This window comes from Zeus faber (genome assembly GCF_960531495.2).
Source record: "Zeus faber genome assembly, chromosome: 2".
Lineage (NCBI taxonomy): Eukaryota > Metazoa > Chordata > Actinopteri > Zeiformes > Zeidae > Zeus > Zeus faber.
In genome coordinates this window covers 9,954,056-9,976,350 of record NC_137189.1, presented here as the reverse complement: position 1 = coordinate 9,976,350, position 22,295 = coordinate 9,954,056, and the positions used below count along the sequence as shown (strand labels likewise).

Below are 22,295 nucleotides of genomic sequence, written 5' to 3'. Positions count from 1 at the left end.
ATACAAACGGGGGGTACAAAATAGAAGGGAATAGAGTTTTGTATATGGGCTAGGCTATTTGTATATACACATATGTACAGTGAAAATATCAATAGTATAGTATGCAACAGTACGACACAGCAATACAGCGCAGTATGCGGTAACCCAGAACGGTGATATTTTCACAGCGCCCACAGTGAAATTGTGTTTGTTTGGCAAGTTTGTGAACGCTACAAGCCGCAAAAAAAATGGTGTCAACGCAATAATAATAATAATAATAATAACGTCATGTTCTGTGACGTCATGCCTATCCCCGCCCCGAAAGCCGCCGTGCCTTCGTACTAGCAGGAGAGGAAGAGAGGTTTCCCTGGGTTCCGGCCTCCGTGCAATGCAGCAGTACCCACTTCAACCATTGGCTGCTCCGGTGAGAAGTGCGTCATCAGCACCGTGTGATGTTTTGCTTTTCAAGCGTCGGTCGTGTCCTCCAATGATATGAGTATGAAATAATGGTCAACTGTGTCCATTGTGAAATCCAGCCCAGGGACTGTATTTCATTTATTATGACTGTAATCTTACTATGGTATTGCTCACTTGGAAAAAAAATAAAATAAAAAAAATATATATATATAATCATTTTGCTTTATGGGGGCGGAGTCAAGGTTTGGCACCTCCCGCCGTCGCGCATTGCTCGTCCGCAGCCTTGTCCCGTGCAAGGCTTGCCAGCGTGCGCCGAACGTCACCTTTAAGCGTCAACTGCCATTCATAATCTGCAGAAAGACGATGGAGCGGTGTTGATCCAGGCTGAAAAAACAACAGGAGGATGCACATCGCGGACTTCGTGGCGGGCTCCATTGCAGGTAGCGTGACAAGGTTGTTTGTTTACGTGCGGGCGGGCGTTTATATCCCTGAGTGTCCGCTGTCCGAGGCAGTGCAGCTTGCAGCGGGACAGTTAAATCAACAAAAAGGTCATGTTTTTCCATCAGGCTTGTGTTTTTATTCAACTTCAAATTGTATTCCTATCTTCTGGTTTCCACTTGGTGTAAGCAGTCCCCTTTAAATGCCCATGAGATAAAATAAATGTACATTCTGTTTTCTCTCTTGGAACGTCCTAACACGACCGGAGCAGGTGGCTGAAGGTTTCCAAAAATGTGACTATTTTAAAGAAAGGTTCTTGGATCTTGAATGTTTGAAATTAAATCTGAATTTACGCATCCACATAATCTTCAGCATCAATCAACGTTTCTGAAGGTATTTTGTAGTTTATACCTGATCTAGACAGTCCCTGTTAATGTCCCACAAGACATTGCCACATTGACTTAAGACACCTGTAGGTTTACAAAAAATATAAAAAAAAATATATATATATACACACACACACACACACACTGACTGTGCATATATACACACACTGTGTGTATAAAGGCTTCAAAAGGCAATTGTCAATTACGTAGTTGAATATATTAGTTCTAATTTCGACACTTTCTGTGATCATTGATATCAGAAATAAAAGAGATTCCTCGTTCTTACCTTTACCAATGTTCTGTGGGGAAAAGTACCAGTTTTTATTTATTTATGGTCCTAAACCTTGCGTTTAGGACCATAAAGGAGAGTGCTAACAGTTCCTTACCAGCAGTACTTCACAATTGAATAAAGAGTACGAAAAGTAACTCATTAATGTAATGCAGTTTGTTGTATGATCGCCAAAAAAAAAAAAAGTCCTCGATTAACTTGTCTGTGAGTTTTTATCCTGTTCAGTTTATAAATTGACTCAATTCAAGCGGACCCACAAGCCTAATAAATGCTATATACTGTATGTATGATGTTGTATGATTAAAGATCTTTTTTAAGTAAATTTTTCACTCTTGGAATGTCCTAATATTCAAAGATTGAAGGGAATGTTAGGCGTGTTTGGAGGGTGTCACCTTTACTCTTGTTCTTCCTCCGTGTGAAACCTCACAGGGGCATGTGGCGTGTCTGTGGGCTACCCCCTGGACACCGTTAAGGTAATCCCAAAGGACCAACTATATTTCAAATCATGTCCAAATGACACAAAATATTGTGTATTTTTATGATAATAATAATAATATCACAGTGAACTTCCTTCTTTCTCAGGTCAGGATACAAACCCAAAAGCAGTTCACTGGAATATGGCAGTGTGTCACAGCAACATTTTCAAAAGAAGGCGTAAGTACAAGGCTTTGCCTACAACTTGTTAAGGAGGCCCTGCTGTTCACTACATTCCATGACCGACTTCCGTGTGTGTGTGTGTGTGTTCTGTATGTTGTAAGATTTGTGTGTGTGCTCTGTATGCTGTGAGATCTATTTATTCCGCAGTGACCTTTTATATATATTTTTTGATTGCATTTCTTTGCAAAGGCCATTGTGTTGCCCTGGTATAAAATGCGCTTTATAAATAATGTGTGACTTGACTTGACATATTATGCATTCTAGTCATTCCAAGGTACCTGTAAATCAGGGCTGTACGATATGGCCAAAGATTTTATCACAGTATGTTTTATATATTTATATTGATCGATGTTGATAATTATCACTATCTGTGTGTATATATATATATATCTCGATTGACAGTTTTAAGTGTTTTCTCATGGCTTTGGCTTAAGCACTGAATAAATAAAATAAAAATATGTAAACTAAGAAAATTAATTATCCCATTCAAATTTGTATGCTATTATCTTCATCTTTATCTTTTCGTTTCCTTCTGTGGGCGACGATCCTGTTGTTATTGCTCCGTTTATTGCTGTTTTTGTTCTTCTTGTTCTTCTGCCTTTTTGAGTCGGCCTCTTGGAGGACTTAAGATTCTCAAACTCACAAAAGTTTGCACACTCGTTTGTACCGGTGTGCCATTTGATATTTTATGGATCCCGTGCATGGGTGTGGCAAAATGGCTGCCCACGCCCCCTACAAATTTTCAAAAAATCAAACCTATTTACATTTTTTTCTACAAAAATGCATGGAATTCGGTACACATATGTAACGTCACTAGACTTTAAAAAAATAAATAATTATATATATATACATATATATATATATATATATATATATATATATATATATATATATATATATATATATATATATATATATATATATATATATATATATATTTATATATATATATATATATATATATATATATTGCTGCCGCCACCGAAACCCAACAGGAAGTTCGGCCATATTGAATTAAAGGTGCCATTTTAGTCACTTTTTGGTAATTTCTATGCTTTGTACTTTCGCATACTCCTCCTAGCCAATTTGCATGTTGAGGACCCGGTCGTTGCTGCTTGCAGCTGTAATTACTGGACAATTCTGGTGAAAGACGCACTTTCACTTGTACACACAGTGAAACACTGGAGGAGAGGGAGACGCGCCGGTGCGTCGTGCGTCTCAGCCGACGTGGACTTTGCACAGTTACCGGATTTTTTCTAATGTTCGTTTACTGTGCAACAAACTGGATAAACTTCTATTGAACTTTATTGCTCATCACCTGTGAAATGATTCGCTTACATAAGACAATTTAGATTCATAATCAATTATTTAATTATAAAATAAATACACAATTGAATGGCAATTTCATCATTTGAATAGTTTATTTTGTGAGTATTCAAATTTTGAACATGTTCCAGCCCTAAAATATATATTATATTATACACATCATTGTCATCTGAGTACAGTCCCAAAAGTTGTTGGATCTGCGCTCTGTGATTATATGATGGGACGTTTGGAGCGGACCGGGGGATTATTTCTGACCGTCTGTACGATTGGCTGTTCGTGTCACGTGGTTGTTTCTCTGCTGTGCGATTGGCTGTTCGTGTTGTCTTTGTAGGTAGAGTAAAACGGACTCTGTATCGAAAATAAATCTCATAAATGTATCATCGTTATCAAGATTTTATTGTGAATATTATCTAGATCGTTTTACAGCCCAGTCTTCTCTAAATCCATTGTGTTCCTGACGCTCTGTTTAAATGGGTGGAGCCCCCCTCCTGAGGCCAAAAGTTCTGTGAGCCAATCGGGTTTGAGCATGGCTTCCCGGTTTCGTTCTATGAACTCTGTAACCTTCACTGATTTCACCTTATCAGTCCACCAAGATCTGTTTCTGAATAAATTTCGTCCATATATGCCATCTTGGCCTGCAGCTTTCCTGGTGTTCACACGCATCATAGCCCTCCTGACATCAAGCTCAGACACTGAGAATTCATGCTCATCCCCAGTGATGTAACTCCAATTAGCTGGCAAGCTAGCGGTGTTGTGGCCAGACTCAAACCGCACATAAAAGGAGTTCAGTTCGTTGGCTAGGGAGGCATCCACACTCGTGGCTGCGGAGGGGCTGCTCTTGTAGTTAGTAATAGTTCGCAGCCCAACAAGCGTCTGGTGTTCTGTTGCTCCATCTGTAGCTCCACTGTCTCTGTACATCCGTTTGATGTCTTTTACTGCCCTCCAAATGTTGTATGACGCCACTTTGTAATTGACCATGTTTCCGGATACAAGACCTTCGTTGTATGTGGCTGTGAGCATTCAGAGCGCCACAGATGGACTTATCAACCCACGGTTTCTGGTTTGGGAATATCTGAACTTTCACCGTGGGAATGATGCTGTCCGCTAACGTAGCTATCAGGCTCACAGCTACTTCCGTAAAGTCACTGACGTCACTGGAACTTGATTGGAACATGTCCCAGTCTACGTCAGTAAGAAAGTCCTGAAGCGCCGCCTCTGATCGGTCCGACCACCGCTTTACGTCCCTCGTCACCACTGGTTCATGCGCAATGCACAGCTTGTAAACGGGAACCAGGGAAATCACAAAGTGATCTGATTTCCCAAAAGCAGGGAGCGAGATGGTCTTGTATCCGTTCTTGTACGGTGTGTAACAGTGGTCCAAAGTTCTATCTCCCCTGGTGGCACACGTGAAGTGTTGATAGAAATTAGGCAGAACTCCACCACAGCCGTGTCAGGATGTGCATTTTGAAGTCCGCACAACACATCAAATAGGTCTGAAAGTGCTGTATCAGTGTCCGCTTGCGGTGGAATATAAACGGCTGTGATGATAACCTTGCTAAATTCCTGGGGGAGATAGAATGGACGGCATTGGATGGTCAGCTGTTCCAGGTTTGGCGAGCAGGAGTGGGAGAGAGTCTTGGTGTTGTCGGGGTAACACGAGCGGCTGTTTATCATGAGGCCTCTACCCTTGGATTTCCTGATGATTTTCGGAGGACAAGGTGATAAACAGAAAAAATACTAAAATGTGTGTTGTCGACACACGGAGCACCCGCGCAGGCAGCTGGAAGGGCCATTTAAACATTAAAACCACCAATAGGTGAAGTGAATGACATAGATCATCTCGTTCCAATAGCTGCGCCGCGACCACGATCACTGTAAGGTGGCGTGGCCATTTCCAACGCTGGTGTAGTGAATACTGACAGACTAAGCGAACGAGACTGACAATGGTGATGCGATGAGATGTATACAGTGTATATAGTGTATATAGTATATATAGTGTGTATATATAGTGTAGTGAATACTGACAGACTGCGGGAACAAGACTGAGAATGGTGATGCGCAATGAGATGTATATAGTATATAAAGGGTGATGCATGCTGAGATGTTCGTCGCGGTATTGTACGCAACGTACAATACAGACTGGTCAGAGCTGGTCGTAAGTCCGAACAGTCGCTAAACAGGTTGCCACACCTGATGCTCGTTGGTTGGGCTAGTGAGCATCAGGTTTAAAAACCCCGTCCACACACTCAGTCAAGAGTGGAGCCCCGTCATGACATGTTCCATCTGAACCTGGCGAATTCCACCTAGCCTCATCTCTACAATAAACTGGTGTTACCAACCCCCCATCGTCTGTCTCTGTGCCGGAGGTCCCTGAGCACGCCACTTGGGTGGAGTAACTGCCACAGTCGTTAAGTGAGGAGTACCTGTATTATGTATATATGTGAAATATTACACACATTTGGCATTGTTTGTACTCAGCAACCGAACGGCAAACAAGTAGGTCGTTAAGTGAGAAGTACCTATATATAAACACATGGAATAATACAATTCAAATTTGTCTAGAACTGTAACAGTATTAACAGTTTGGTTGAAAACATCAATATCACTGTAATGGTGGTAACAAAACAATGCCACAACAGCACTCAGTCCGGAATGAAGAGCTAAGATATCAAAAGGAGTTTGCTAACAGTTATATGTCCTAATCAAACCAAAAGCCACGAACATTGAGCTCTCTTCACTGGTGTAGCTTAGTTTTCAAGCTTTGAGCCTTTCTTGACAGTTAACCTGTATCCGCCTCCATGATGATCTTTTGAATTGCTTCGAAAGGCGTAGCGGAGCTTTGTAGGGTACTGCATGTTCAAGGGATAAAAATAGTCCAAACAACATTGCAGACGCAAAGGCAGATTTTGAAGCGCCACCACACCCTTGAGGACTATTCCGATGTCAGTGGGTTCGCTGCTGGTAATGTCTTTCACAACATAGATCCCCACTGTCGTTCCCTCTATGGCACTGAAGATATCGGTCTCAGCCATTTCCTGGTGAGAAAGAAAAGATAAAATTATTTAATGATACATTCAATTTTTGTTTTTCAGACCTCATTGGTGTCATTAGGAAATACACCGATGGGTGAAGTGAATGACATTGATCATGTTGTTCCAATGGTACCTGTCAAGCTGTGGGATATATTAGGCAGCAAGTGAACAGTCAGTTTTTCAACTTGATGTGTTGGAAGCAGCCAAGTTGTAATGGCTAGACGACACCCCGAGGGTCTGTGTCAATGGAGTGGGTCCCTTTCATCAAGTTGATGTCACTTTACTGAACACAATGAAATTATACTAGTCAAAAAAAGTTTACTTACATTGTCATCAGCATTTTCCAAATTACATGGAGGATTGGGGTGTTTTAGAACTAAACTTGCATTATCTCCAATTGTTCACAACATAATAATAATAATAATAATAATAATAATAATAATAATAATGGAACATTTGTTCCAATCAAGATGGCGGCGCTTGCAAACGCGCGGCTTGGCGTCTCTCCAGCTTTTCAAGAGAACTTAGTTTTGGATCACCCGTTCAACTTCGAACAGCTCCCTCCGGAGCTGATCAGATCACCGCGACCAGATGGACAATTCTTACCAGAAAGGCTCGTAGACGCGACCGCAGGCAGAGACAGGGTAAGCGAGGTGGAGTGCATGCTAAGCTAAGACTAAACCCGCACTGAACTGCGGCAGCAGCACCTCCTGAGCAGAGGAGGCGGCTTATGCATTTATGTAAACAAAACTTGGTGCACGGACTGCGTCACTCTTGATGCCCATTGCTCTGCTGAACTGGAGTATTAAATCGTGAGATGTAGGCCCTTCTACTTTCCACGTGAGTTCAGCTGCATTGTTGCCATTGCTGTGTATTTTCCACCTGATGCCAACAGTAAAGCGGCAATGAAGGAACTTTCCATTGCCATGAATAAACTTCAGACTAAACATCCAGATGGGGCTTTTATTGTCACTGGAGACTTTAACCATTGCAACCCAAGAACTGTTCTCCCTAAATTTCACCAAAATGTTACTGGCTTCACAAGAGGCAGTAAAACTCTAGACCATTGTTATACTAATGTTGCTGCTGCTTACAAAGTCACACCCCTCCCCCACCTTGGTCAGTCCGATCACATTTCTCTGTTTCTCACGGCAAAATACTCCCCTCTCATTAAACGTGTGAAATCAACAACAAAGACCTTTAAAGTCTGGATGGAAGATGCATATCCCACTCACCAAGACCAGCGCCAACACACTGACTGGAAAGGGTTTTTTCCTGATGCCACCAAGGACTCTCATACCAACATTCGCACAGTAGCCAAATCTGTCCTGGACTACCTCAACGAGTGTGCAGAGGGAGTGACGACACATAAAACAGTGAAATTATTCCCTAACCAGAAACCCTGGATGAACACAGAAGTTCGCCTTCTCCTCAAGGCCAGGGACGCAGCCTTCGGGTCGGGAGACCAGGAGGCCTACAGCTCTGCCAGATCCAATCTGAGGAAAGGAATATCCAGGGCCAAACACAACTACAAGCAAAGGATTGAAGAGCACTTCAACTCCTCCGACCCCGTATGTGGCAAGGCCTACATACACTCACCTACCAATCCCCATGCAACTCAACCCCCCACCCTCCTCCACTTCCCTCCCAGACGTGCTGAACCACTTCTACGCTCGATTTTATTGGGAAAACAAAGAGGCAGCCTTCAAGTCAGCTGTTTCACCAGACAAGGACAGACTCTAATTCTCCACCTCAGAGGTCTGCGACATGCTGAGCAGGGTGAATGCTCGGAAAGCTGCTGGCCCTGATGGAGTCCCCGGACGTGTGCTGCGAGCCTGCGCAGAGCAGTTGGCTGGTGTCTTCACTGACATCTTCAACATGTCACTAGCCCAATCAACAGTCCCCCACAGTTTCAAATCTGCCACCATTATTCACCATATAACACTCTACAGCCAAAGAACTCAACGGTTTCGCCCTGTTGCACTGGCACCCATCATTGCAAAATGTTTTGAGAGGCTGGTCCTCTCACATCTGAAAGCTTGCCTGCCCCCTTCACTGGACTTGTACCAATTGCCTACCGACGCAACCGATCAACAGAGGATGCTATCTCCACAGTGCTCCATCTAGCACTCACCCACCTGGATAGCCCCAAAACATATGTAAGAATGCTGTTTATTGACTTTAGTGCTGCATTCAACACTGTGATCCCCTCCAAGCTGATCTCCAAGCTCAGCCAGCTTGGCATCACCAACTCACTTTGCAACTGGATTATGGACTTCCTTACTAACAGAGCCCAGGCTGTTAAATTGGGGAGTCTCTCCTCCTCCACTATCACCCTGAACACTGTGCCGCAGGGTTGTGTGTTGAGCCCTCGGCTCTACTCTCTCTTCACTCACGACTGTACCCCTGTTTATGGCTCCAATGCCATAATCAAGTTTGCAGATGACACCACTGTGGTGGGCCCGATCAGAGATGAGGATGAAACAGCATATAGGATGAGGTTCAACATCTTACTACGTGGTGTAAAAACAATAACCTGAAACTCAACACCAAGAAGACCAAGGAGATCAGTGTGGACTTCAGGAGAACCAGGAGCAGGGTACACACCCCGCTCCATATCAGCGGTGCTGAGCGCGTGTCTAGCTTTAAGTTCCTTGGGGTCCACATCACAGAAAATCTCTCTTGGTCCCTCAACTCCTCCAGTCTGGTGAAGAAGGCGCATCAAGCGCCTTCACTTCCTACAGACCCTTAAGAAAGCACAGCTTTGTCCTAGGATTCTATCTGACTTCTACCACTGTACCACTGAGAGCATACTTACAAACTGCATCTCTGTCTGGTACGGTAACTGCAACGTTGCTGACTGCAAGGCACTACAAAGAGTAGTGAACTCTGCCCAGAGGACTATTGGCTGTTAACTCACCCCATCCACAACACAAACCATGACCGCTGCTTAAACAAAGCCATATCCATTGTCAAGGATGACACCCACCCTAACCATGGACTTTTCACCCTTCTCCCATCTGCCAATTGATACAGGAGCCTGTGCTCCCACACCAGCAAGCTCAAGTACAGTTTCTTTCCAGAGGCTGTAACACTGTTGAATAAACCCTCTAGCACTGGACCTAAAATGGTTACCTGCTTATCTGCTGCATCTCACTTTCTGCAATGTTCACCTGTTTACATTTACTGCCTTGCACTCTAAAACTGTTTACACTCATTACTGCATGGTCTAGCACTAGACTTTTAAATGGCTACCTGCTTATCTGTTGCATTTCACTCTCTGCAATGTCTACCTGTTTACATTTACTGCTTTGCACTGTTTAACTGTTTACACTCACTACTGCACTGTTTCATCAATTGCCCTTGCACTGCTATCACCAAAAAACTGCACTTTTTAAAACTTTTTTTTATATTCCATAACCTGACCAAAACCTGCACAACATACATAGATATACTACATGTACAGTGCTGCTTGAAAGTATGTGAACCCCTTGAGCAGTTTAGATGTTTCTGTTGTTTTACCATGATTTTCTTATTTTATCATCACCAGTTTTTATGTATGAAATGTCATATATGTTTATCAATTGTATGTACTTGTTTAGTGGGACTTGTTTAAGTAGCCCAAAAACGACATGAAACATGGAATTAGTGTATGTGCAAAAGTAAGTGAACCCCCGGCTGCATTGGTTAAGTCAAGCAGGTAACAGACTCAGTTGAAACACATTTGGGTGTTTGTTTAATCATTTAAGCAGACCAATGAAATGAGACATCCTTGGGAAAGGATTTGGCCTACACTAATTAAAAGATAGAGGAAACCAACCAAACCACTGTGGTCCCATACAAATCAACAATGCCGAGAGCAAAGGAGATATCAGAGGACCTGAAGAAGAGGGTAGTGACAGCCCATCAGTCTGGGGAGGGCTATAAGACCATCTCCAAAAGATTCCAGTTCCATCCATCCACTGTAAGACAAATAGTTTACAAATTGAGGGCCTTCAACATGACAGCAAGTCTGCCTAGAAGTGGACGCCCATCAAAACTATCACCCAGAAGCACCAGAAGAATAATAAATCAGATAAAGGCCAACCCACACATCACCTCTAGAGAGTTGCAGACCTCTCTGGTAGCATCTGGGACAAATGTCCATGCGTCTACAATCAGACGAAAATTGAATAGCTATGACATTCATGGGAGGGTTGCTAGAAGGAAGCCTCTGCTCTCAAAAAAGAACAAAGCTGCCCGTTTCAACTTTGCTAGAGAGCACTTGGACAAACTAGATCCCTTCTGGAAGTCCATTCTCTGGACAGTAGAGTCCAAAATTGAATTATTTGGTCACAATCAAAACCACCGTGTTTGGAGAAAAGCCAACACTGAAGAAAATAACCTCCTCCCAACACTGACGCACGGTGGTGGAAATGTGAAGGTCTTGGGCTGCTTTTCTGCTTCTGGACCTGGACGACTCCATATTATCCAAGGAACCATGAATTCTCAGGCATATCAACAAATTCTTGACCAGAATCTCCTGCCATCAGTCAGGGAGTTGAAGCTGGGACGAAATGGATTATGCAACAAATCTTCCATTCCAGCAAAACTACAAAGGAATGGCTTCAGAGAAAGAGGATTCGTACTCTGGATTGGTCCAGTCAAAGTCCGGACCTTAATCCAATTGAAATGTTGTGGCAAGACCTGAAGAAGTTGGTACATACCAGATGTCCCTCCAACCTCTCTCAACTGGCTGAGTTCTGCAAGGAGGAGTGGGCAAAAATTCCCATAAGCAGATGTGAGAGACTGGTTAGTGGTTACAGAAGACGTTTGGTTGAAGTAATGGCTGCGAAAGGAGGAGCCACAAGCTACTAATAAAAGGGTTCACATACTTTTCCACATGTTCAATTTTCAGTTTTTGTGAAATAAACCACCTTTGTTGAATTAAATAATGAATATATTTATTTTTGTGTGTGTGTCCATTATTTGGAAGGTGTGCTTTACAAACTGGGATTTGGATATATGTGTAAATAAGGTTATTTTAATGTTTACAAAAACAGTGATCGTGTCTGGAGGGTTCACAAACTTTCAAGCAGCACTGTATATATAAAGTATTTGTATAAAATGTTTATTTATACTCTCTGTACTCCTGACAACCTGTATTTATAACATTACACTGTTGTACATAATGTCTTTTGCCTACATAACTGCACAGAAAAACTGTACTCAAATAGAACTTTTGTATATAAGTGCTTCTTTTGCACTTCTGGTTAGACGTCAACTGCATTTCATTGGTTCTGTACCTGTACTCTGCTAGTGACAATAAAGTTGAATCGCATCTAATCTAATAATAACTGGGATTTATAATAGCGCCTTTCACAAACCCAAGGACACTTTACAATGGAAAACGAAACAAGACAAGGTAGATAAATTGAAATAAATGAAGAACAGGAAAAAAAAATTGGAAACCAAAAAGGGTCAGGGGCAGTAGGCCTCATTAAACAGGTAGGTTTTGAGGAGGTTTTTGAAGGTGGCCAGAGATGGAGCATTTTGAATGTCAGTGGGGAGAGAGTTCCAGAGGGTGGGGGCCACCACACTGAAGGCTCTGTCCCCAAAGGTTCGTAGCCTTGTGCAGGGGGTGGAGAGCAGACCCGTGTCCGAGGACCGCAGCTTCCGGGAAAGGGCGTAGGGGTGGAGGAGGTCTGTTAGGTACTGTGGGGCAAGGGCGTGGAGGGATTTGTAGGTTAGTAGAAGGGTTTTGTAGGAAATACAGGTTTTGACAGGGAGCCAGTGAAGATGGATGAGGGTGGGGGTGATGTGCTGCCAGGGCTTGGTGCGGGTGAGAACTCTAGCAGCAGAGTTTTTTGAACATACTGGAGCCTGTCCAGGACTTTACTTGGAACCCTGGACAGGACTCCAATGCAGTAGTCCAGACGGGAGTTGATGGAGACGTGGATTAGTGTTTCTGCCGCAGACTCGGAGTGATGGGTGGAGTCTGGAGATGTTCTTGAGGTGGAAGAAGGCAGATTTGGTTATGGATTTGATGTGAGTGAAATTAAAGGGTTGAATCGAGGATGACGCCTAGATTGTGTACTTCAGGGGATGGGAAAATAGAGCAGCCATCAACAACCAGGAGCAGATCTCCAACCTTTCTGAACAGTGCCTTGGGATCCACAACCATGCTTCCTGTTGGTGAGATAGTATTGGAACCAGGAGAGTGCTGTGACGGAGAGGCCAAGGTAGCCGGATAGACGGTTGAGGAGGATAGTGTGAGAGACTGTGTCGAAGGCAGCTGGGAGGTCAAGGAGGATGAGGATACTGATGTAGCCTGCATCAGCAGCAATGAGGAGGTCGTTAGTGATTTTAATGAGGGCGGTCCCCGTGTGAGTTCTGAATCCAGATTGAAGGTGTTTGTGAAGCTCATGGTTGGAAATGTGCTGTTAGATTTGGGTGGCAACTGCTCATTCCAGGATTTAGGAACGGAAGGTTGGAGATCGGGCGGTATGGTTGGGGTTGTCAGATGTCACATACTGTTTAAAGGCCTCAAGGTAGACAGTGAGGCAATATCTTCTGTAGAGCCTGTCCAGCTGACGGTCGCTGGCCTTCATGGGGTGGAGTGCAGAGGTGTACCAGGGGGCAGGGCGAGTGAAGGAGACAGTCTGGGTTTTGAGGGGGGCAAGAGAACTGAGGCTGAGGGAGAGGGCAGAGTTGTAATGGGCAACCAGGCCATCCTGGTGATGGTGCATTTAACGCATTGCCTGGGCTGGGGACAGGAACAGTGAACAGGACAGCTCCGTGGTCAGAAACAGCTAGGTCCAGGCACTGAACATGGGAGGGAGAGGTGCCAGTGCTGCACACCAGATTGAGCAAGTGGCCTTTTTGCGTGGGTGGGACCTTGAACGTGCTGTGTAATATTAAAACAGTCCAACAGTGACAGGAAATCCATGGCGTACAGCTGGTGGAGTCCACGTGGATGTAGAAGTCACTGAGCAGAAGCGTAGATTGGGAAATGGAACAGATAGAGGTACATAGTTCAGACAGCTCAGACGTAAAGGTGGTGGAGGCTTTAGGGGGGCGATAGATGAGGACAACCTGGAGGTGAGCTGTGAGAGAGAATGCAACACATTCAAAAGAGGTGGTGTTTGGCACAGAGAGTTCTTTGACCAGGATGTCTGCTCGGTGTATAATAGCCAGCCCACCACTATGACCTATGGAGCAGGGCTTTTGTATGTACACATATCCGGGGGGACGGCTTTGTTGAGTGTAATAAAGTCCTGTTGAACTTGCCAAGTTTCTGTTAGACAGAGAAAGTCAATTTTCCCTTCATGATGATGTCGTAAATGAGTAGTGATTCATTGCTGAGAGATCGCGCATTCTGTAGCATAAATGTTGCACTTCTAACTATGGAAGGTGAGGCAGGCGAGTTGGGAGGAACGAGCCTGCCAACACAGACCAGTGGCTGCAGGACAGAGTGCACATGGGATTTGTTATGATGACGTTGCCTCCGCCGATTCGACATTATGGATGGAATAGTGCGATCTGAGTAAACAGACTTACAGCGAGCAGCCCTGTGGACATGGCGAGGGCGGCGCAGTAGTCCGATGGATTTAATGTCGGCGAGGCAGTTTGGTGTGGAGTGACAGGAGAGGTTCATGAGTTCCAATGCGGAGTATTTGAGGAGCACCATCTCAGCAACAGGTGAACACCATCTCAGCAACAGGTGAGGACCTATCTGGGCTAGCGGTGGTAGCGGCGCTAACTAGCAGGGAGGGCTAGCAGCGAGATGACAAGACGGCAGGAAGTTGATCCACTCTCAGCAGAAAAACCAAAATAAATAGCCTCAGGTAGTTGCAGCATTGGGCCAAAACCGAAGTAGCGATAGCCAAAAGTTCGGGGAGACGAGAAACACACGAAAACAGACACGCAAACACGCAGTTGAGAAGCGGCAGAGACTCGCAGAGGAGCCAACGCCCACACCTCCGAATCTCTACAACGCAGTCATGTGCACCAAACACGCTGATTGGTGAAATTGTCCAACGTCATGGCAGGGCGCAGGATTTGATTTTCATATCCATATTTTTGAGTTCTAAAATTTAAATGTGACACTGCCCACTAGTGAACACGTGATGTTATACACAATCGTACGAGTATAAAAGCAAACAGCCACGCGAATGTCTGCGAGCGTGCAGGAGAAGTATGGCCTATTCATTGCACTCCACTCATCACTGAGTTACTTCCTGTGGCTGCTGCTTTTTTCAAGGCGAGTGGGTTCTTCAAGGGAATGGCCTTGCCTGTCACCACCATCTCCATCACATCCTCAGTGGTGTTTGGCACCTACAGGAACTGCTTGCAGTGCCTGGCTCAGCTACGAGGGGGCCCTGGGTGCTCAAACTCCAAACTGGACGTCTTCCTGTCCGGGATGGTGGGAGGCGTGGCTCAGGTAATTAACAACTTTAAAACTGATTTTGAATAAAATCAAAATGGCAATAAACCATTTATGGTCAATTGAGCGAGATTTTTCTTTTTCTTTTTTTATTATTGTCTTGTTAACGCCATCAAATAAAAATGCACTTCAAACTACGAACATTATCTGCATTTTAATTAATAAGGCATGCAGGCCTTAAGGAATTACGCACCTTTTTATGAACGTTTGTGATTTAGTGTTCCCGTACGCACCTGTTTAGTCATTCGATTGATAGATACTTTATTCATCCCTGGAGGGAAATGGTGGTGTTACATTTACTCATATCCAAACAGTAGGCAATAATAACTAATAATACTAAGGTAATAGAATAAAATTAAATTAAAAATCGATAAACCTAACTAGGACTGGAAACATTGGTATTATACATTAAACCTTAAAAATCAGCAAATAAGCAATAAAAAAAAAAAAAAAAATAAAATAAGGCTAAGAATAATCAAACAACAAAATCAACAATATGAATACAAAAAAATATATATAACTAATAACTATGGAGAAAAAAAAATAAATAATAATAATTCCGTATGGCAACTCGCCATGGTATAACATGATATTCTCAATCGATAATCATCGTGTCTATCTTTGTTTGGGCAGATATCAGTGATGTCTCCGGGAGACATCGTCAAAGTGCGGCTGCAGTGCCAGACAGAGTCCACCCGGGGGCGCCCCAGCCCCCCCAGGCCCCGGTACAGCGGCCCGGTGCACTGCCTGCTGAGCATTGTGAGGGAGGAGGGAGTCCTGGGGCTATACCGAGGGGCCCTGCCGCTCATGCTGCGTGACGGGCCCTCCTTCGCCACCTACTTCCTGACCTACAACACCATGTGCGAGTGGATGACGCGCAGCGGAAAGGCGGGGCCCGGTGAGGGAGCACTCAGTGCATGTACGCACGCACACACACACACACACACACACACACACACACACACACACACACACACACACACACACACACACACACAGTGATGGGGTGTAGAAGGTCTTTCAACTTAATAGAATAAACAACATTTTCCTTTATTTATTTATTAATTTTCTTTTTTTTTTACAAAAAAAAAAAGTATAAATGCATGTATCTCAATATTTTTTTCATTTGTCATTTACCCACATATACTGTGTGCTCCAGGATGTAAAACACAAGCATGACTACTACTGTTTTCACACCAAAAAAACACCACATCGGGTGTCCTGTTCAGAGGTGCCTCTGATTAAAACCATTGTCTGCTGCTAGGCCATTTACCCGAGACTGAGAACCAGGTTTTTCCTTTCCCGTTGGTGACAAATGCCAGATGTTAGCGGGTGTTACTGGGTTTTTGGTGCAGCGGGAAAGGGGTATACTAAAGTAATGTAAAATAGCAGGACTATATTCAAAGAAATGCTGTAGCTGGCATCAGGTTTGTATTGAACTAGGTATAATCAGTTTGCGTTCTTTGGAAGATGACACAAGCTGCTTGAGATTTACCATCTTCCCAAATGCAGAGACGGAATAGTTTATTGTTTTTCCGACTCTTTAAATATAAATTAAATAACTTCTTTCAAAAGCTGGGCAATGCTAGGCTAATTAGCGACACGCAGTTGGTATTAGGGCTGAAGGATTTTTTTGAGTCCTGACGGAGCCTCTTCCAGAACAATGCGTCTTTTTTAAAAATGTTTTTACCTATTTTTATTTTAATGAGCATGAAGCTGTCCCTCAGGACATGTGGATGTATGCGCGCAACATTTTTATAAAAAATAATACACTTCTGCTGAAACGCTGCATATTTTTCGATCGTTAATTTTTTAATTCACACAATTACAAGGCCTGAAGTCAAATCAATCATTCAATATTCTGCTTTGAATAAAGGTTTTTCTTTTGAAATAAAAAATAATAAATAAAAAAATCTTTATTCAACTATTGAATTAGTTGAATAAAGATTTTTTTATTTATCTCAATTCATCATAACACATAGGCCTGGCCTACGGGAAAGAACAGTTTATATGTTGACTGTAGCCAATGTTGTATTGGTCATACTATAGAATGATTTATTGCTTGTGTTTTGTGAATAAAACAGAAGATAAGGAACTTAAAAAAAATTGCATACTTAATCCCAATCGCAATACTGGTCTTAAAAACATCCCAATTCAATTATTTTCCCAGCCTTAGTTGTTGTGCTAATCGTAGGATAACTCACCTCAGTTTCACACGGATTTTGAGCACGAATAAAGACACCGTGGTGCAAACAGAATCTCCTTAAGAGAAATAAAAGACGTTAAACCTTGTTTAAACATTATGGCAGTTTTCCAGCTCGGTCTCTTCTAATCGCAACAGGAAACAAATAAGTGCATGTCAAATGTAGTAGCGCCCTCCATTGGATCATGATGGAATTGCAGCCATAGTATTAACCTGTTAGACTGTACACAGTGATCATTTATACCTTTCATACCTTTACCAACCATTTGTCCTCTGCATAAAAAAGCACTATATATTCTGTATATTTCTATATATAAGGCAATTTCTGTACTGTACATTTTTTATTGAAATTTATTTTCCGGCATTTCTTCTGTAGAGAAATGCTCCAGTTCTCACCATGACCTCAAAATGTACTTAACTTATTCTGATTCTAGAGTGACGCTACTGTGTTTCACTTTGGAAAAAAAAATAAAAATAAAATAAAAATAAAAGCAATGCTGATTGCACTCACACAATGCTGTATTTCTGTATTTATTTCTCTGTTAACTTTGAATTGTCAGAGTGGAACGGGGTGATGCTGGCGGGTGGTGTGGCAGGCATGGCGGGCTGGACGGTGGGGACGCCAATGGACGTGATCAAGGCCCGGCTGCAGATGGACGGAGCCAGGGAGACGCGGCGCTACCGCGGCTTCTTCCACTGCGTGGCCGAAACGTTACGGCTGGAGGGCGCCGGCATCTTCTTCAGGAGCCTGGGCATCAACTGCCTCCGTGCCTTCCCCGTCAACATGGTGGTGTTCGTCACCTACGAGCTGCTCGTCGGCCACCTCCGCGCCAAGCCCGACGCCGTCGACCCATCTTTGGACCGAAACCTCCCTTGTGTAAGTACGCGTTGTCAATAGTAGACCGGCATGCCCGTGTTTCTGTGGATGTAATACACCTGACCACCACGAGGGCTGTCAACAAAGATCACGTGCGAATATTCCTTCTGAAAAAACACATACATTTGAATATATTTGAATGTATATTACAATTTTAAAGGGTGTGGGTGTGTGGGTGTGTCTGTGGGGGCAGGGGGGGCCATTAAACACTGTTCCAATGCGGAACAGGTCTGCAGCTCCGATCAGGGCGATCTTTTCTCCAAACAAAGCCTATAAAAATGGACTTTTTGTTCTAGATATATCCAATTTACTCAGTTTCCTGCTGCTGCGGCGGCCTGGTGATTGGGAACCTCTGTACTAGAGGACATTTAAACTCTGTCGGTGATGGTCGGGCAGCTTGGGACCACGTACCTCAGCTGAAGCTCGCAGATGAAATCTTTAAATCCAGACCCCAGCGAGAGGTTAATCGGCCGCATATCTTTGCAGACACAACGGGTCAATCTATCTGTAATTGGCATTTGGCAGTCAGCTGGTAATCCTGGCGATGAAAGCGGTCATTCGTGCCTGCTTTAGCAATAGTGATGATGGAAATCTCACGACGCCACTGGGTTCTCCCCAATTCACGCCGTGTAAAAAGCAGCGTTTTAATGTACCTCACTAGAGGGCCGGCGGTAATTAAGCAGTGTAAAAAGCAGCGTCCCGACAGTTTGTACGCTGCATTTTATGGCGTTTCGAAAAAGAAAAAACGTGACATAATTTGGCAATTCATGCTTGCCATGCACGGAGCGGCGCACAGACAAAGCTCATTTATTTGCGCACACAATACAGGATGTATGAGGACGTATGCGGCCAACATTTTTCAAAAAAATTATTAATTTCTGCTGCATTTTTTTCCCTGAATGTTAATCTTCAGATTCTAACATCTTTTTCTTTTTTTTCAACAATTCGAATAGCATTGGAATACCGAACCATCGTTTGACAGCCCTGAAGACCGCCAGGGGCTCGTAGGGAACACTTCTGTTCGGGTTCGTAGAATGGCAACCACAAAAATCACAAATGAATGACTGTTGAGCAATGTGTCACCTTCAGAGGAAACTAAATCATCTGAGGAAAGGCCGAATCGCTCTCGGGAGAGAAACGGGGAGTAACAAAAAAATAAATGTGTGCAAATGAAAGCTGCTATGATGAACGGAAAAGATAGTTTTTAAATACACGGGATAAATGAAAAACACAAGATATGGGGTTAAAATATATAGGCAATTTGTGAGACAGTTTCCTGTCGTTGCGTGTTACAGTGCCCCTAGCTGCAAGTGTGGTACTGCAACTGGAGCGGTGCGGCGCATCGCCTTAATAATTTCCATTCAACACGTTTCAGAAGGCGACATCGGTACTAATGTAGGGTGTATTATGTTTCGCCACTTTGAAATGTGTCACATTTCAAATTTGCAACAACAGCAGCGAAATGTGGTGTGCTGTTATTTTCTCATCTGTTACCTATTTTTCTTACCTCGTTTCCAATATCTGTTCATGGAGATGCAGCTGTTACTAATAGGGAATTGTGGTTCATCTCTACCACTCTCTCATGGTAAATATTTTATATATATATTTTTTTTTTAATAAGTTTTCCTTATCCATGTTAAGCTTATGCAGTAATGCAGGAAACCAAATGAATGTTGACAAATTCTCAGGTATGACCCTGATACAGATTGATGCTAAAGGACAGAGCCTTCTGAGCCACCCACTAATACTAATGTGTCATAAACGTATTTAATTGAAATGACATATTGATTTGAAATGATGTATTCTTGGTTCTTTGAAACAGGTTTATTGGGAGGTGATATGTCCAACAACCCTGCATTTGTAACCTGTAATCAATATGCAATAATAACAATCTTATAAAGAAATACAACTGAGCAGCATTGTTATTCTTGACTCTGTTGATGAAGCAGCATCTTAAAACGTAGTACTTAGTTTGGAACGTCCCAAGTTCCTCTTATGTGACTTGGAGCCAGATTTGGGCGGACATGGCTTTTCTTCTGCCATGTAATTGCCAATGCCAAGAATCCTGGGAAACACATTTGTGCCACATTACGGGATGCTGCTTTTGGAAAATCACATTTTTCGGTGTTTTGAGCCAGTCACATTCCACTTTGCTTCAAGGTATTCTGCTGCAGGGAGCTGGTTCGGCTCCACTTTGTTAAAGGCATTTCGCTACGGGACGGCCCCAATTTTGCGAAACTTCATTCTATATCTTCAATATAAATTGACGAGGCCAACAGTGCAACATTTTGATCTTATTTCAAATAAGGAAATTCTGTGAATTAACTTCTGTTGAACATTTAGACAAATGAATGAGTCGTCTAAACATGGTTGGTTTAAGGAATGGAAACACACGTGAACACCTTATTTGAAATATCATCCTGTTTTATTTCTGTGATTATTCAGCCTATTCTGATTTATGTGTTTCATGTAAACAGACTGACTGTGAAAAGGTTCTGTATTAAGACTTTTAAAAACATATTTGTGTTATATCTGCAAAACATTTTCTATGGTGAAAAATGGTCCACTCATCCTGTAGAGGATGAGTAAGGTATTGCAAACATTACAATTAGCTACAATTATTATTTTGTTTCTCAATCACCTGAGAAACATCATGATGTTCCTGTATTTTGATATTGTAGTGTATAAATCCGGTCATATGCCATAAAACCGGGGTTCCCACACTTTTTCATGGGACCCCCTACAATTCCTCCGTGGACCCAAAGGGGCCACGGGCTCTAGTTTGGGAACCCCTGCCATGAAAGAGCAGAGCCGTTTCATCACAACATCTTAAAAAATATAAATAAAGCATAATGAATCCGTCTGCACTCATTCTAAGATTTTTCATATTTTTTCAAGGTGCCTTCTGAATTATAAATTTGTTTTTGGGGTCCTTCTTATCCCACCCAAGGTTAACATGAATGTAGGCTCTTTCATCTTAAAACACAAAACACAAAACAAACCAGTCAATCCTATTTTACAGACAAAAAAATACACGTGGCGCAATTGTGTTTTCTATGATATAAGTAATGATTGTGTTAAAAATAGAGGAAACCTTTATTTACAAAACCTTGATTTACTCCATTACTTTGTATTCAGGGAATAATTATATTTACGATATTCTGGTGCAATGAGGCAATATTTAAAAATAAAAACATATTGCTGGTAGTAGTGTAGTATTAGTATTTAAGTAATATATTTTTAAATTGATGACATCTACTTTACAATAGACCAGTGTTTGACTATTAGTTGTGTTCCATATTATAATGGATGTAGTGGATAAGTAATTCATTTCCTTTGTGCTAGAGGGTGTCAGCTGATGGTGACCAGACCACAAAACTTGGTTCTGGCTCCTGTCCAGACCACAGCGATTTGCCACATGGTCATAAACAACATAGTACTTACACTTAATATGCCCGAAGATATTTTGAAAATGTCTGGATAAATGCGATCATGGGTCCCCAGGCTACACTTTTTATTAGCGCCTCTGTAACTGCACAAATTACAGACTGCAAGTAAATAGAGCAACGGAAAAGCAAAAAACTGCAAAAATGTTTCGAATATACCAGACAAATCACGGTGAGTACACACTTAAACACCAATGTCAAGAGGTTCCCATCTAGAAGTCACATGATCGCACCTGGGGCACCTGGGCACAAGGACTCCTGCCTGGAAAGTAACTGCCCCTCTCAGGTGCAACCACTTTATCTTTAAAGAAGAGAGGCTATACTTATACCTCAGTCATGTTGTGTGTGCCCTGTAAGTGAATTTCCTTATTTAATATTTGATTTACCTTTATTGCACACCATTTCTGAGATTGTTTGATGTTAAAATGAATGCTTTCTCTTGCAAAGCTTAAACCACTCACCACATACTGTATACACCTTGAAAGCGAAAATTAAACAGCTCTGCATTTTTGAACCTTAGACTCCTACCTCATCTATGGCTTCTCAAACACACTCAACCTACCCCACTAGCCATTAGATTTTGAATCTTACATTTGCCCGACCTAACGTGCACCTGACAGACCCGAGTATTATTCGCGGTAGGAGGCAAAGGACACTTCCAACTCACTTTAAAACTGAAATCAGCCTTCATTACAAACCAAGATGGAGGTCTGCCACATCAACATGCACAATAGACACACATCTCTGTGACTAGTTCTTCTTTAGCCGGCAGCCAGCAATCCAGCCAGGCTTTAAGAGAGGCCCAAAATCCTGCACAGCG

General features: G+C 42.8%; 1 protein-coding gene across 1 annotated transcript; it reads left to right on the top strand.

Annotated features, from left to right (window-relative positions):
• Positions 1-700: 700 nt before the first annotated feature.
• On the top strand, positions 701-20,728 carry slc25a47a (solute carrier family 25 member 47a). The gene is made up of 7 exons (XM_079996681.1): positions 701-836; positions 1,939-1,982; positions 2,092-2,163; positions 14,767-14,946; positions 15,583-15,847; positions 17,713-18,029; positions 18,983-20,728. Exons 1-7 carry the CDS (start codon positions 800-802, stop codon positions 19,091-19,093), a joined length of 1,026 nt encoding a protein of 341 aa, XP_079852807.1. The 5' UTR covers positions 701-799; the 3' UTR covers positions 19,094-20,728.
• Positions 20,729-22,295: the final 1,567 nt, after the last annotated feature.

Excerpts from the sequence above, each read along its gene's own strand:
- slc25a47a (XM_079996681.1), top strand. The coding sequence starts at position 800 with ATGCACATCGCGGACTTCGTGGCGGGCTCCATTGCAG. Across the intron at positions 837-1,938 it reads CGTGGCGGGCTCCATTGCAG|GGGCATGTGGCGTGTCTGTG; the intron begins GTAGCGTGACAA and ends GAAACCTCACAG. Across the intron at positions 2,164-14,766 it reads CAACATTTTCAAAAGAAGGC|GCGAGTGGGTTCTTCAAGGG; the intron begins GTAAGTACAAGG and ends GCTTTTTTCAAG.